Source organism: Anopheles maculipalpis, chromosome 3RL (assembly GCF_943734695.1).
Source record: "Anopheles maculipalpis chromosome 3RL, idAnoMacuDA_375_x, whole genome shotgun sequence".
In the NCBI taxonomy this organism is placed as follows: Eukaryota; Metazoa; Arthropoda; class Insecta; order Diptera; family Culicidae; genus Anopheles; species Anopheles maculipalpis.
In genome coordinates, this window is record NC_064872.1 from 63,303,393 (window position 1) to 63,317,844 (window position 14,452).

At 43.7% G+C, this 14,452-nt stretch overlaps 2 protein-coding genes across 5 annotated transcripts in view; both read left to right on the forward strand.

Moving 5' to 3' along the window:
• The window catches only part of LOC126562656 (elongation of very long chain fatty acids protein 6), a 30,129-nt gene extending 18,871 nt beyond the window's left edge, over nucleotides 1–11,258 (forward strand). Inside the window, exons 2-3 of the mRNA XM_050219216.1 lie at nucleotides 1,259–1,396; nucleotides 10,631–11,258. Of these exons, the coding sequence (XP_050075173.1) occupies nucleotides 1,259–1,396; nucleotides 10,631–11,258 (766 nt within the window). The remainder of the gene's footprint in view (nucleotides 1–1,258; nucleotides 1,397–10,630) is intronic.
• The window catches only part of LOC126563129 (coatomer subunit zeta-1), a 558,371-nt gene that overhangs the window by 30,680 nt on the left and 513,239 nt on the right, over nucleotides 1–14,452 (forward strand). The window lies entirely within an intron of this gene.

Here is a 14,452-nt window from a genome sequence, read left to right on the forward strand (position 1 = left end):
TTGTGCGTTGGGGTGGGGGACAAATTTCTATGACCTTGGTGGTGTCGTGATGTACTTGCACCGCGTTACCGCTGTCCCCAAATGGATCCCCGTTTTTTTTTCTTGGTTGATGTTCAAGCTGCACTACTCTCCACCTGCGTTGCTGGGTGGGGTTCATGTTTCTCACCCCCCCCCCCCCCCCCCCCCCTCGGTGACGTGCGATATTGATTCGCACAATCGGGGCACACCACGTTTCGGGCAGACTTTTACCTCATGCGTGATAATTCCCGATAACCGGGACGACGGGACGCCTGGGAAAGCCGCGCACAGATAAGGTTTCTCTCCCAACGAGCCCTTCACCCCTGTCCCCTCGTGAAAGAAAGAACCCCGCCGATTGATTCACGCCCAGCTGGTGTGATAAGTTTGGGAGGGAGGGTGATTGGCGAAATAAAGCTCGCTTATCGGTATTGTTTTTCATGTGCGATATTTGTTTCACACGGCTTTCCGTGTCCTCCGGGGTGCAACCTGAACCGGTTACGGTGTCTGACTGGGAGAGAGAGACAGATTAGAGATCCGAGCATGTAGATACCACAACACTCGCAGTATTCGGTTGAATTTTGATGGTGAAATGTTCAATTGTTCGAACAGGGGAAAAACAGATAAGGGCGAAATGGTACGTCTGGGACGTTTTAATGCCGCGCACCTGCCTGATAAGACTTATCGGTTAGGACAAGGAACTTTAATATCCAAGGAATTGAAACTTAAACTTACCAAAAAAACATCACTTTCAACTGCTAAGCCACTGCTCATTACGGGCCCAGCTCGATTTTGTATAGTCGATCAATTCATGTCAGCTTTATGGCAAGCGCAATCTCCGATTATCATTTCGGAACAAAAATTTTCCCATGCTCCCACCCAAAAGACTGTGAAGCGCCAGCTTATTGATTTTTTTTTTGTACACCATTTCACAGCATTTTGTTGCTAGGGCTATGTGTCGTGATTTTAATGCGCCTTGAACTACCCTTACACTCACACCCCGGGGATAATGGCTTTGAACTGAGCTCAATAATTCATACTGGAAAGTCGGAAACGCGCTCCTTGCTCGGCAACCCAGTGCCGGGGGCGTAGGAGGCCCTCTCATACAGCGCCCGGCTGTGCCGGAACAACCGTTTTATTATTCATTAACCAAAGCACACACAAAAAAAAAAAAACCGTACAAAGAAACTACAAAAAAAAAGTAACCCATCCCATGGTTCCATGTTTTCTCTTCTCATTTTAGATTCGAACTGCGAGGGCTGCTAGCGATATGGAACACACTTCTGGCAATGTTCAGCATAATGGGGGCCTGCCGGACAGCGCCCGAGCTGGTACACGTGCTGCGACATTACGGTCTCTTCCATTCCGTTTGCGTTCCGAGGTAAGTTTCTGCGTGTGCGTGTGTGTGTGTCTACTGTGTGAACCCGCCCCAGCGAGAAAAGGATACCGTCTTCAACGTTCCAACAACCCGGATGGATGTAGTTTTTCCTTTCCGTGGTGGAAAAGATTGATTAATAGAGCGAGAGCACCCTTAAAAGAATTCCACCCTAATCTAACCTTGATTCTGAGTTGTGTTGCTTGCATTGGGAGGGGTTTTTTTATTTCATATGTGCGTGTGTCTAGTCGAAATTCTCTTATCTTGGTGTGACCACGACCTTGTTGTGACCAGCGACGGCACTTCGTCATAACAACTCCAGTGAAAGCGCGTCCATTCTTGTTCTGAGGGTAGGGGTTTGTTTCCAATTTGGAAAGTTAGAACCTCCGAGGTTTGGTAGACGACGGCTCTCTCGGTAAGAATCCGACGATAAGAACCCACCTCCGGGTGCGGAATCTTCGTGCTTGAACCGGATTTTTATGCTGGTTTCTTTTGACCTTGGAGAACTTGTGGCGAGATATTGTGTCCTATTTTTTTTTTGCTTAGCCCTGGGGCAGTAAACTTTTCCTTGATTTGTGCCGTTACACCCCAGAAGGAAGACTTGTGGCGGGAGAAATCTTTTGGCAGAACACATTCGATAACCCGGGATCAACCAATAAAGTTGATTTACGAGTTGAGGGCAAACGGTGAGGTGAATGTGACCTACGCTGGCTGTAGCTTTAACTTTAGAATTCTCGCTGGCAGTGATAAGCTGTGCCCTCCTAGCGATGTGTGTGAGAGAGCTTGTGCTAATCGTCGCATCTCTTGACCACCCGTTACGTCATTATGCAATTTAATGGCGGGTTGAGTGGGTCGTTCTGGCCCATAATACAGGGCAGGGAGGTGGCTGCTGTTTAAAATGGTGTCCCTCGGTAGCGATTAATTAATCGCAAGCTAATGATAAATAATGTGTCCGTTTTAGTGACGCATAAAGCAAGTTTCATAAGCTGCCAATAATTGTGGCCTCCCTCGGTATCACTATCGGAGATGAACACAGCACAACCGTACGGTTTAGCGGCGATGAAATCGCGAAACCCTTAATTGGGGAGATAATCCACCTGGCCGGGTCGTGTGTGTCTTACGCAGTTTTTGAAGCAGCTGATGTGTTGTGGGTAAACAGTGTGATGAAATTGATAGGGAAGGAATGTTTTTCAACGTTTGGGTCAATAAAAATTTATGTTATGTACGTTGTAAAAAGGGAGTCGCTTCAAGTTGTTTGTCTCCGGTAATGGGACACGTGGCCTGATCATTCTTTAATTCATCTGATGCAGAACGGTAGATTGTTGCGAAAAAAGTGCATAATCAAAATAAATAAATCACACTTTATGTGCGAGCGTGTGTTTTTGATAAAGTGTTGGAGGGTCACCTAGAGTACGTTGCTCCAGTTTTGGTTGCTTTAATCCTATTTCTTTTCCTAACCTGAAGCACGGTGCTGTAAATGCAACCGTCTGATTAACGTACCGTATCGCGGTTATTTGGAAGCACATAACACCACACAACGAATTGCAACAGCTTTGTTTTTGTTTTGGTGCAGTCTCAAAGCAAATTGTGAACGAAATAAAAACGGACGGGGGAAAAAAATTCGAACACTCAACTGGGTGCGTTCGGGTTGCGTTAATGATGATGACGAACTGGGCCACAAGCTCATGGATCACCACCCAAAGAAAAGCCAACAAACATCCAAATCAATAATGATTTTTTCATTCCTTTGGGTGCTCTCACCTGGCCGGTTACTGATGTATTCGGTTGCTCGGCTCTGGTGGGGTCGATCTTCGGTAAGGTTTTGCGGTGCAGCTGTAACCGAAGAATGGAATATAAGCTAAAACTGATGGATCAACTTGATGACTCCTTTCACAAATTCAAATATTCATTCGAAATTTATAATTTTTAAACTTTTCGAAGCGGATACGGTGTGGACCCACCACCACCACCAAAGTAGAAGGGGAAGAATCACTCTGCTTGGTTTGGTAATCATCAACATCAGCTCTTTCGTGTGATGATGATCCTCGTCTTCCCTCGCGACCATCCCAAACGTCTCGATTCATTAGCGTTATGTCATTTGAGGGTGTGCTTCTTCACCCGTAGATTTCGGCCACATGCTTCCACAGCTCATAACCTCCGGTGGACCATAACAGTGGCAGAAAAAAAGCATTGTGTCTGCTCACAAACACTTGCTGTTGCTGCTGCTGCTGCTGCTGCGTCTTACCTTACACTGCCCCGACAAGGGAGGATCTTGTATTCCCGCGGGAGTACGGTTTGTGCTGGTAGGTAATGTCCGGTTGGGCAGCAAGTGACCTCAAAAGAAGATCACATTTGTTTAAACATGATGATTTACACGCGAACCGCGTCTGGGCCCCTGTCCGCTTACCTGGCGCGGGATCCGGTTTGGTTTTTGTTGTTGTTGTTGTTGCGAAAACCAGGAAAATCCACCGAAAGCATAATATCCCAGACAAACCACACACAACCTGCCGACGTCGTCGTGGTCGGCATAAGATGACAGGATGGGAGTTTTTTTTTTTGATCGGATTTAATGTTTTGGCCAGTATTATTGCTGCTTTGTTTATCTGTAGAAAAGCGAAAGTGCTTGATCTTGAACGCTTTCGTGACAAATGGAATTTTGGATACGTGTGAGCAGCAGCTAGAAAGGGATATTATGATCACACGATCGATTGTGTGAGGATATTAAATGCTTCTCAGTTTCTGTTTCTGCTTGATTAAACGATTAATTCACAACCTTTACGATGGCCTTAAGGAAAGTAAATTCCCACCCCTTTCACTGGAAAAAATAAAGTAATTCCAGGAATCATGGTCATCGTGATAATCATGTTATATAAATGTGTTTAAAGTATGACACATTTCACTTTCCGTTTGCTGCCAGCAGACGATCTTCACGCGTCGTCATATGCACAAACACATAAGCGGTTATTTGTGCAACTCTGGCCAGATTGTTTGCAACTTTATCACTCATCGCAGAAAGTAGGAAGGAAGGTGCGATCTATTAGCATTTTATCTGAGGTTTAGCAGCCGCTTATTGTGTGATAATTTCATAAACAGTCATCTGATTGTGAGCGAACATCACAGGAAGTAAATGTTTGCAGTAAGGTTAGCAATATCTACTTTGTAAAACGATCGTGAAGAATATTTTGGATCATTTGATTGAGGGAATAAAACTGCTTTCGTGGTGCTTTCGGAGCGATAAGATCGAACGATATGTAAATTTTTAGAATCTTAATAGTTTTAGCGTGTTGCATAGCTGCGTGTTTATGTGGTGATCACCTTTTGCTGCAAGATAAGGACTCATGTAAGGTTGATGGTTGTAAGCTGCCAATCTTGTATGCACCAATTCACCACAGAGTGTCTTCTAGGGACAATTAGAGGAGGACATGAGCGTAGTCAAAGAGAAGGAAAATTGATTGAGGAGACGAACGCAGGAGTATCCATCAGAATAAGAAGAAGGGAAGCGATGAAAGAGGATTGAGGAAGGAATGAGTGGTGAATGTAGTCTCAGAGACACCAAGCCTCTATAAATAAATAAAACAAAAATAATTGAGGAAGGAATCGTCGGGGTTGCAGTCCAGATGTCCTCACTGAAACTAGTTCCTTTCCGTTCCGGGAAAAAAACTGGAACTTTCCCATCACTACTGTAAGGGCTAGTTTATCGTTTATCTTCCAAATTCTATTTCTCAGACGTGACTAAAACACTTCCGTAAAATTTGGAAATCCTAAATCCTTAAGTCATCTGCTGGTTTTGGGACCTGCAAACGACCAAATAGTAATAGACGACTTTCGCAAGGATGTATTTCCAGTTGTAAAATACATCAGAAAAGACTAGTCTAATTTTCACTGATAGTTTTTGGAAGGATTTATCGGATTAATTCAGTTCCTGCCTCATCGCGTGGACCATGAATATGAGTCTGTTCTTCCTATCAAAAGGTGTTGTAGAAATACCTTCTTCATTTGCACTTAAAACGGCTCTTCCAAAAATATGGCAAAAACGAACATTGAAGTCTATGAAGACTATTTCAAATACTTCAACGGCCTACATAGGATTTGTAGGTCCGACAGACATACATCTGGTTGTGCCTATATAGGTTGGGGCGGTACGGTGGTATAGGCGATAACGGCGCCGATCTTTACACAGCAGGAACGGGGTTCAAATCCAATTCGGATCGTCCTCCCGTAGTGAGGATTTACTGTCCATCTACGTGGTATCGGAGAGTCTAGTATGCTGCCGGCCATTCGATGCCCGAGCGTGACTTAGAAAAGGTCGTTAAGCCAAGAATAAGAAGGAAGGTTCGACAAGACCATCTCTCTCTGGACAAAATGTCGACTTTGCTGGTAGGGTAAATTGTGGAATTGTTACTCGATTTATATCGCCAAGTAACACCTTTTAGAGCCATCTTTTGGAAAACAGCGGAACTAGAGTAACCTTTATTTATATGTCTAAGCACTCTTCTCTATTTTCTAGCCAAATTTTTTTTGTGTATTTGTTTCGAAATAAAAAAAACTCGTTTAAGTTTTGGAGCTTCACACAATTGATTTTTATGCATTATGCAGCGTTAATTGTTTGCATAGCGCCAAAACCAGCCACATTCACAACCTGACCCGATGGCGAACCCGACATGCACTCGTAGCCACATAACGGGTTAGGTACGAACGAGTTTATCGTTTTTTTTCGCTCACTAGGTCAGAGGCCGGTCAGTGCACCCAGGTGAGCCACCCCATCACGGCGCAGACGGGGGGCAAACTAATTAAATTTCCGCGTCTCGCATACGGGTGCTCCCGGGGACGACGAAACGGTAGCACTATTTGAAGGTCCTGATGCACAGGTGCTTCCGAACGATGCTGAAAAGCACCGTAAAAGTGATACGTCCGTTACTTAAGTGTCACTAAAAATGGGGAAGACTAGTTTTTTTGTTGCCTGTGTCGCGCGTATAATTGGAAAGGCGCCATCACGCTTTAACTCACTAACTTTGATGCCTCTTTAATCGTTAATAAAAGGTGGCTTAAAGGAAAGAAAAAGAATGTGTTTTTGCTGTTGCTGTAGTGGAAGGATCAAATGACTCGAAATGTTTAATTCACATCCACATAAACTTGCAAACGGAATCACATTCAACTGTACCGTGACCACATTAAAAATGCGTCCGCGAAATTGTAGAAAACAAAAAGTATCTGGGTTTGTGTGTTGTACTGGAGCACATTTTTATTTAGCGACTCTCTTCCCTTCTCTTCTCCACAGAGTGTGAGTGGCAAGGGAGGTAGAGTGGTCAGTTGAACGATAAAACGTCCCCCTACGTTTCCAACCTCAACACAAGGCATTCCCTTACTTATCGGCACTACAAGCACGCAATCACACGAATTAGAGACGGCTTCATTGCGCACCCCCTGGCTTGTTGATTTATAAATTAATCATGATACGGGAGACTGCCAGCTTGCCGCTCGATGACGATTGCATCGTTGCAATTCCTGCCCTGCATTTGTGCTGCCCGAGCGTGTGCCACCTGAGATCGAGATCGGAGGAACTTGTTTTTTAAAAGAAAAACTCTACCATGTCTACCGCATTGCCGAAGGTGAAGGTCTCAACTGTCTGACAAGTTAGAGCTTTTTTGTATGCATCGTGGGAGGGTACGAGATTTCTGGTTCCGATTGTGGAAAGTTTTTCAAAAATCTTCCAGAATCTAGCGCTCTGTTCACAGCATTTCTAAACAAAAAACCAACGTTCGTCGAGCACATGTGTGAATGCACGTGGCAAGAGAGTAGCGTGTGTGAAAAGCTCAGCTCAAGCGCGGTCTGTAATTACTGATCGATGTACGAAACGTGGTGCTGCTTACCTTTTGCAATCCGGGGGACAACTACCCATGCACGTAAAGGAAGCTGTTGCAATAATCCAGCGTTGCCCATATATCTGTCGCGCTTTGCGTGTGTTCTAGGTCAGCAGAGATGAGAAGGTACTTGGATAGCACACAGTTCAAGCCTCTAAGTGTTTGCTAAGACAGTAAATGATCAGCTGGCGGGTGCATACTTTGTAAGATTGGTGTGCGCAACCGTGCAAAGGGCTCGTCGTCGGTACTACGAAATCAACTAGCGCTTTTTTTTTAAGGGCTTCTTTCTTCTACTTGCGCAGATTTCATCCTGCGATCAGCTGTGAACGATCGGCAACTGCCAGAAGGCCATCCGGTCAATTCTGGTCGATTACCTCTCGGTGGCTTGTTGCAACAGGTCGGCCCGTAGTGTACATAACTGAACGGAAAATGAAGCGAGAGACTGATGGATTTATCAGACCTAAATGGAGAGAAGAGAGACAGAGCTTCAACATACCCGCAGGAAGTTGAAACGGTAGTTCTTCGTCCTTTTCAAGGACACACATAAGAGCAGAGGGTGACAGATTACCGACCACTTCTAGAGATTTATGTCTAAAGCACAAGAAAAGGGAAAGGAAATCGTTGCATCTTTTGTAAGATGCTTTGTTAGCGCCCGGCGGTTGTAGTACACATAATTGCTTTGCTGGGTAAGAAATAATTCAGCGAATTAATTTCGAAAGCCCTTTGCGGACCGTTGTTCGGTCGCAATCAATCTTTTCGTCCAACAAGCGCGGCACCCTCAGAGTGTCAATGCTTCTCTCTGCTTGTGTGTTATCGGGATCCCAACGGAAGGAACAATTTTGCAGTCAAATATTTATCATTTGGCACAAACATAAGTATCGTTTTACGTGGAGAAGAAGAGGAAGCTTTCGGGTTAAATTGGAGCGCAGAAGTTGTCCACTAGAAAGAAGGAAAGCTAAGCGAAATGACGCTTGGCAGGAATTGGTCCAAAAACATTTTTTAGTTGTTAAGACTAAATTTAGCTCAGGGCTGATGCTTTGCTGTATTGATTTCTCATCAGTGTTTTGCGCTTTTCAGATCTTGTGCTCGAAGGGAAGAATACAATATTGGACTGCGACAAGTAGAAATAAAAGCGCTGTTGCAAGGATGGTAGATTGAATTTATAGCTTATAATGTATCCGGTTCTTTCATTTTGACGCATTTCAACACAAATCTCACCTTTTTGATAAAAAAAAAGATTCCTTTCCAATTATTTGTACTACAAATATCGTCATTTCCTTCCTCCCCCTGTTGCTGGTCTGCTGGCCGTCTGGCTGGACACTGTCAGACATTTTACAACGAGCGATGCGTCACCACTTGGGGCGCGGGGTCTGCTGTTCTTGCTGACGTCAATGCGTGTCTGGGATAAACGATTCTCACTCCGATCCCTCTCTCTCTCTCTCTCTCTCTCTCTCTCTCTCTCTCTCTCTCTCTCTCTCTCTCTCTCTCGCACTTTTGCTCGATTAAGATCGAATGACATCTCGAATCTCGGGATGAGGCGTCGACCGAGGACGGTGGTCCAGTAGCGATTGCAGTTGGAGCCGGGAGTGTATTAATTTAGCATCAAAATATCTCATTACCTCTTTTTACCACTCCGCGTAAGATGATCTCAGCAAATACGCTAGACAGGACACGCTGGACATTGCAAGCAATGTATAGTACGTATCTAGGTTCACTTGGGCATAAAATTAGCTTCCATAGGTCGATATAATTGCTGATGGAAAGCGAAGAGTTGTGAGGGTGAAGGGGGACGATCGTATCAGTCTTCCATCATTAGAGCTATCAGGTGTCTGTTGAACCTAATGAACTGTGATAAATAAATTAGACCATCGTTAGTTTGTCCCTTGTTTGGTGAACCTGCTGACCCAATGAACCGGTGCGCGGAGGGTTTTTCCTAAGAATATGGTACAAATAGGACACGATAGTAAGGGAGACTAGATGTTGTATGCAACCAGCAACCTTGGCACTATGTGAAACATACGAGGATAGGAATTTGCACACACAAAAATAAAAGGAAATCCACTGATAAGTTTTTTAGGTCAACTTTGATGTAAAGTTTTTAAAGTTTTTCATCCGTATGAGGCTCTATTAGGATGGCTCATGAATTCTTACAGCTTACGTGAGCAGCGTGAGTGTAAATTGAGATTGTTGTCGACATGCAGGCGAGTCCGGGGTTTCCCCTTGACTTTCTAGACACAGGAATGTAATGTTTATAACGTTGTTACGTCGCTAATGATAATGCGATATCCAAATTCGTTCCGACTCGACGCGGCACTTCGCCCAGCAAATGCATTTCGCATTTCGCCGTAAAATCTAACATTCGTAATTAGTTGCAAATTTATGATTCAAACTCGATGTTTGTTATGTCGATGTTATCGATTTATGTCGACTAGTAGACCCTCCTTGCTAGTGACATCTATTGGGAAAACGGTAGAAACAAAGTGCGTAATAGCTATACAAATTCCCATTCGCTGTGGATCGTTTCAATTGTTTTAAGTGAAACTCTGCCCAGCGCATGTAAGAAGTGATCTGAAAAAATGTTATCACTTTGCAATTCAATAAGTAATGGGACGATTTTTGTTTGAAAATAGCCATCATCACTGCTATATGACTGTAAATGACCCTCAAGCACAATTTTTCCTAATGAAATACGAATCAAACAGAACGGATCCCGAGCGAGAATGCAATCACCATCGCGTCTCGTCTAAATATAGTACGCTGCTAAGAAAAACAATACACCGAAAGCAAATATAAGTAAATCATCTCCGTTTCGTACGTCATTTCATATTAGCCTGCCTGTTGCGATTAATCATGGGGAACTCTATCTTCTTTTTTTTTTGTTGCTTTTATTCCTATTTCTCTTCTCAATCGTCAAGTTTACGAGTCTTGGTGACGATGACTACAAAAGTGATGTATGTAGAAATGGGGCTAGAAGTAGCCACTTGTTTGCTAGGCTAGGGGGGTGCACTGATGTCGTCGCCTGTTGGCAAAGTAGTTGGTGTTAGTAGCAGACAAAATCGTTAACTCCATCCATCAGCGATTTGTATGTAGATTGAAGTTTCATGTGAGGCCTGCTGAAGGAGGTGATCCGCGATGGGGACATAGGAAATGTCATTCCCTTGTCATGTCATTGCTTCCCGGGAGGTCGGATGTCATGGGAGGGAACGTATTAAAGCGCCATGGGTGTGGTGTTAATTAATCACCCATTTCGATTAGCCGGCCGGGATTTACATCTCACGTTGTTGCTCCGATATCCCTTTTTCGGACCTGGTCGCGTCACGTTAATATTATACCTATGTATTCTCTCCCTCACTCTCCACCCCTCTCCATCTCGTTGCAGCTTTATTGAACACGACCGTGTCAGTGGTTTCTGGACATGGTTGTTCGTGCTGTCGAAGCTACCGGAACTGGGCGACACGGTGTTTATCGTGCTGCGGAAGCAACCGCTCATCTTCCTGCACTGGTACCACCACATCACGGTGCTGATGTACTCGTGGTTCTCCTACACGGAGTACACCGCTTCCGCCCGGTGGTTCATCGTGATGAACTACTGCGTCCACTCGGTCATGTACTCGTACTATGCGCTGCGTGCCCTCAACTTTAAGCCGCCCCGCTCGATCGCGATGCTCATCACGACGCTCCAGCTGACGCAGATGGTGGTCGGCTGTGCGATCAACATTTGGGCACACGGTTTCCTCCAGACGGCCGGCAAAAATTCGTGCAACATCTCCGAGATGAACATTAAGCTGTCGATCGCGATGTACTTTAGCTACTTTGTGCTGTTTGCCCGCTTCTTCTACAAGACCTACCTCTCGACGAACGCGCGCAAGGGCAAGCGACCGATCCAGGTGACCGCTTCGTCGACTGCCACCAACGGACAGTACATCGACAGCAGCACACTGACCGGCAAATCGGACGTACAGTCACTGCTGGCCGGGCAGATGAACAACAAGATTAAGGCACAGTAAAGCAACTACTGCTACTACTTTGTCCAACGCTACTGGACAGCCGTCTCCAAACTTCTCTTCTCTATCGCAACGAAGCTGTCGGTCCGAAACGGTAGTTGTGTGTGCGCCATCGTTTCGAGAACCGTCCGCCCGGTCGGTAGCGTGCAGCTGATGTGTGGCATAGCAGAGCTTTAATTTCTATGCATTCCGTTTCAAGCTGATTTTACGGCGGTTTGATGGTGATGACGAGAGAATTAAGACCGACATATGGAGCACAACTCCACTGACACGTTTGTCCATACTCAGGAGACAGGAGAGCTTCACTATCACACCGTCTAGGATCCAGCGAGGAAAACAAAAACAACTACAAAACATTGTTGGTGGGTTGCAAAGCTTACCACCTACTATTGTTACTGCTGCTCTAATATGCCGCTTTTATTTACTGCTGCTACCATCTTGTGTGTGTGTGTGTGTGGTGTTAATAATTTTCCATCCTCTAAAGGTCCCCTCAAACGTCTTACCAAAAATTCATCTCGTTTGAGGACTGGACAGGCCTAGGGGTGATAAACAAAGCACACAAACACATAACCAGACTATTACTGACTAAAAGAAAGGAAACACATATACAGAAAACTTTAGCATTCCTGCAAAATGAAATAAAAAACCAAAAGAAGAAATAATATCTGGAGGCGGAGGCTTTAGTTTGTTCAACACATCATCCCCCTTTGCACATTGTTAAGATAACAACATAAACAAAAACACACACACATACACACAAAACAGTCAAAGATGGAGAAGAAGCTTGCAAAAGCATAACTTCTCCGCATAAAAAATCCTTAAGAAACATTAATGTTATAAAAAGAGATACAGAGAGAAAGAGACAAAAATCACCAACACAACATACACACAAAACTGACGATGATTTAAGGACGAACATGAACTTCAAACAAAACAAAAAACTTACGGGAAGTGATGGCGGCATATTTTTTGGGAATTTTGCTTTTCTACTTACTAGAAAGTCGAAAAAATTAACGAAAACGTGACTTGAAATATGGACGAGACAAAAAAGGGATGATGAGTGTGTGCGCAAGGTAGTGCGCCTTGATGGGATAAAGTGTGTCCGTGGGACACTTAATGGGGGAAAAAGGGAAGTTGCAAAACTATAACGGGGGGACGGGTTGTATGATTGAGTTTAGTGTTTAGGTGTACATCTAATGGTAGCTAACTCTACACTTTAATTTGTCTATTATTTGTTTATATATATACGTATACATATAAATGTATGGGAGTTTTTCCTTTTGTTTGTTTGTTCGTTTCTTTTCTGTTGTATCATTTCTTTGAGGGCTTTGAATGTAGACGGTAGACGGATGAACAAGTTATGTAAAACGCGGGAGAAGAAAGCTGAGGCGAAGCGTGCGATCCAACCCACAATGGTTGGATAAGGATAGGAAATTAAACTGGAAAGGATACATAACTTTAATTTGGAAGGTTTAGTTCATTTCCCGCCTTAGTTATAGGAAGCCCACTCTCGCTCGGAAAGTAATGCTATTGCATATGCAGAAGTGTATGTTAGCACGGAAAATGGCGTGACGTGACGAAAAACAAAGTGATCGAACAAAAAGGCAAAGCAAAAGTATGTGAAGAACAAAGAGAAAGAGGAAGCGTGTGCGTTATGTCATAAGTTTAAGACGCGAGAGACTCTAATTCAGTACTCTAGCCAGCTAGACAACAATTAGAGCGAAGGAAAAGGAAAGAAGCGGAAACCAAACGTGTGTGTGTATAGGACACAAACCTCCGGAGATAGTTACACCGGTATCGGTTTGTGTAAATGATTCGTACGGTCACGGACGGTTTAAAGAAATGCAGCAAGTAAAGATTAAAGCGAACGGCAAACGAAGAGAAAAAAGAGAGAGAGTTAGACAAAAAGAAAAGAAACAAGAGAAGAGAAAAATGGAAAAAAAAACAAAACAGCAAAACGAACAACAGAAACATCTGCGCAAAGACTGTTTTCGAACTTATTTATAAATGAAAATAAAAACCACAAATCGAGAACAAACAAAAGAATACCAATCGAAATTGTTGCATCTCATATTCGACGAAGGAACCCTTAGCATAATAACATAATCTTACTTCGTACTATAGTGAACAGGCACTTCTCACTCACAGTGAGAAGCAAGATTTTAGTCGCTGGGAAGCTGACTGAATTGATCACACAAAGAAAAGTCCCCAGCGAGCAAAATCATGCTTCTCATTATAGTGAACAGGATTTGCTCACTATAGTGTGAAGCTTGATTTTGCTCGCTGGAAAGACTTCTAATGGAAGAGAAAACACTTTCATCACGGTTTTAGGGTTGATTGAATACAGATGGAAACGGATAGAAAATCAATACGAAATTGGGAGGAAAACATGTAAAGAAAATCCTTTCTTTCTATCACAAACTCTGCTCAATACACCAGTTCACCAGTTCAGTTTGGCTGTCCGCTTTGTTGTTAAAGTCGGTAAAGTTTTAAGGACAGTGAGGAGACGATAAAAAAAAGCTTCTTTTTTGCCTTTATCCTAAATGGCTTTATCGTGGTATGAATTGGGTAGCGCACTTTTGATGCCACCCGATATGTAAATAGTTGATTATCGCCACGACAGCACAACAGTGCACAAGATAATTATGTCGTTTGGTTAAATCCGTTGCGTAAATTTGAACCATTGAAATGCAAAACGCCTTCGACTATGTGTGCTCATGTTCGTGTGTCGTCTGTGTGCATCGAAATGCATAGTATCCCCTAGGATCAAAATCTTGCTTCTCAATCTAATGAGAAGTGCCTGTTCACTGCAGTGAGAAGCAAGATTTCGCTCCTAGAGTCGTGTGTAAATAGTTTGCTTCAATTTGCCTCCAGCCCTCAGGTGGCATAGTATATTGCATACATATAGCGTTCGCACATGATTGATATCGGGCGCATTTAAATACAGTTCGTTACACAAAGTGTTTATCTCGTTTGCTTGGTAGATATTGGTTGGCATTTTATCGGTTTTTCGTGTTCTGCTTCGCCATTTATGTTACGCTAGGTTTGAAGATTCGCGTTCGCGCAAAGCATTAGCATTAGCACATGAATCGCATCAACTTTAGGTGTAAAGATATAAAATTAAGCAAAGGCAAAGGCTTATGGTAATGGTCGATACATTCCCAGCAAACCTTCATCCTCATGAAAAGCTTCATCGG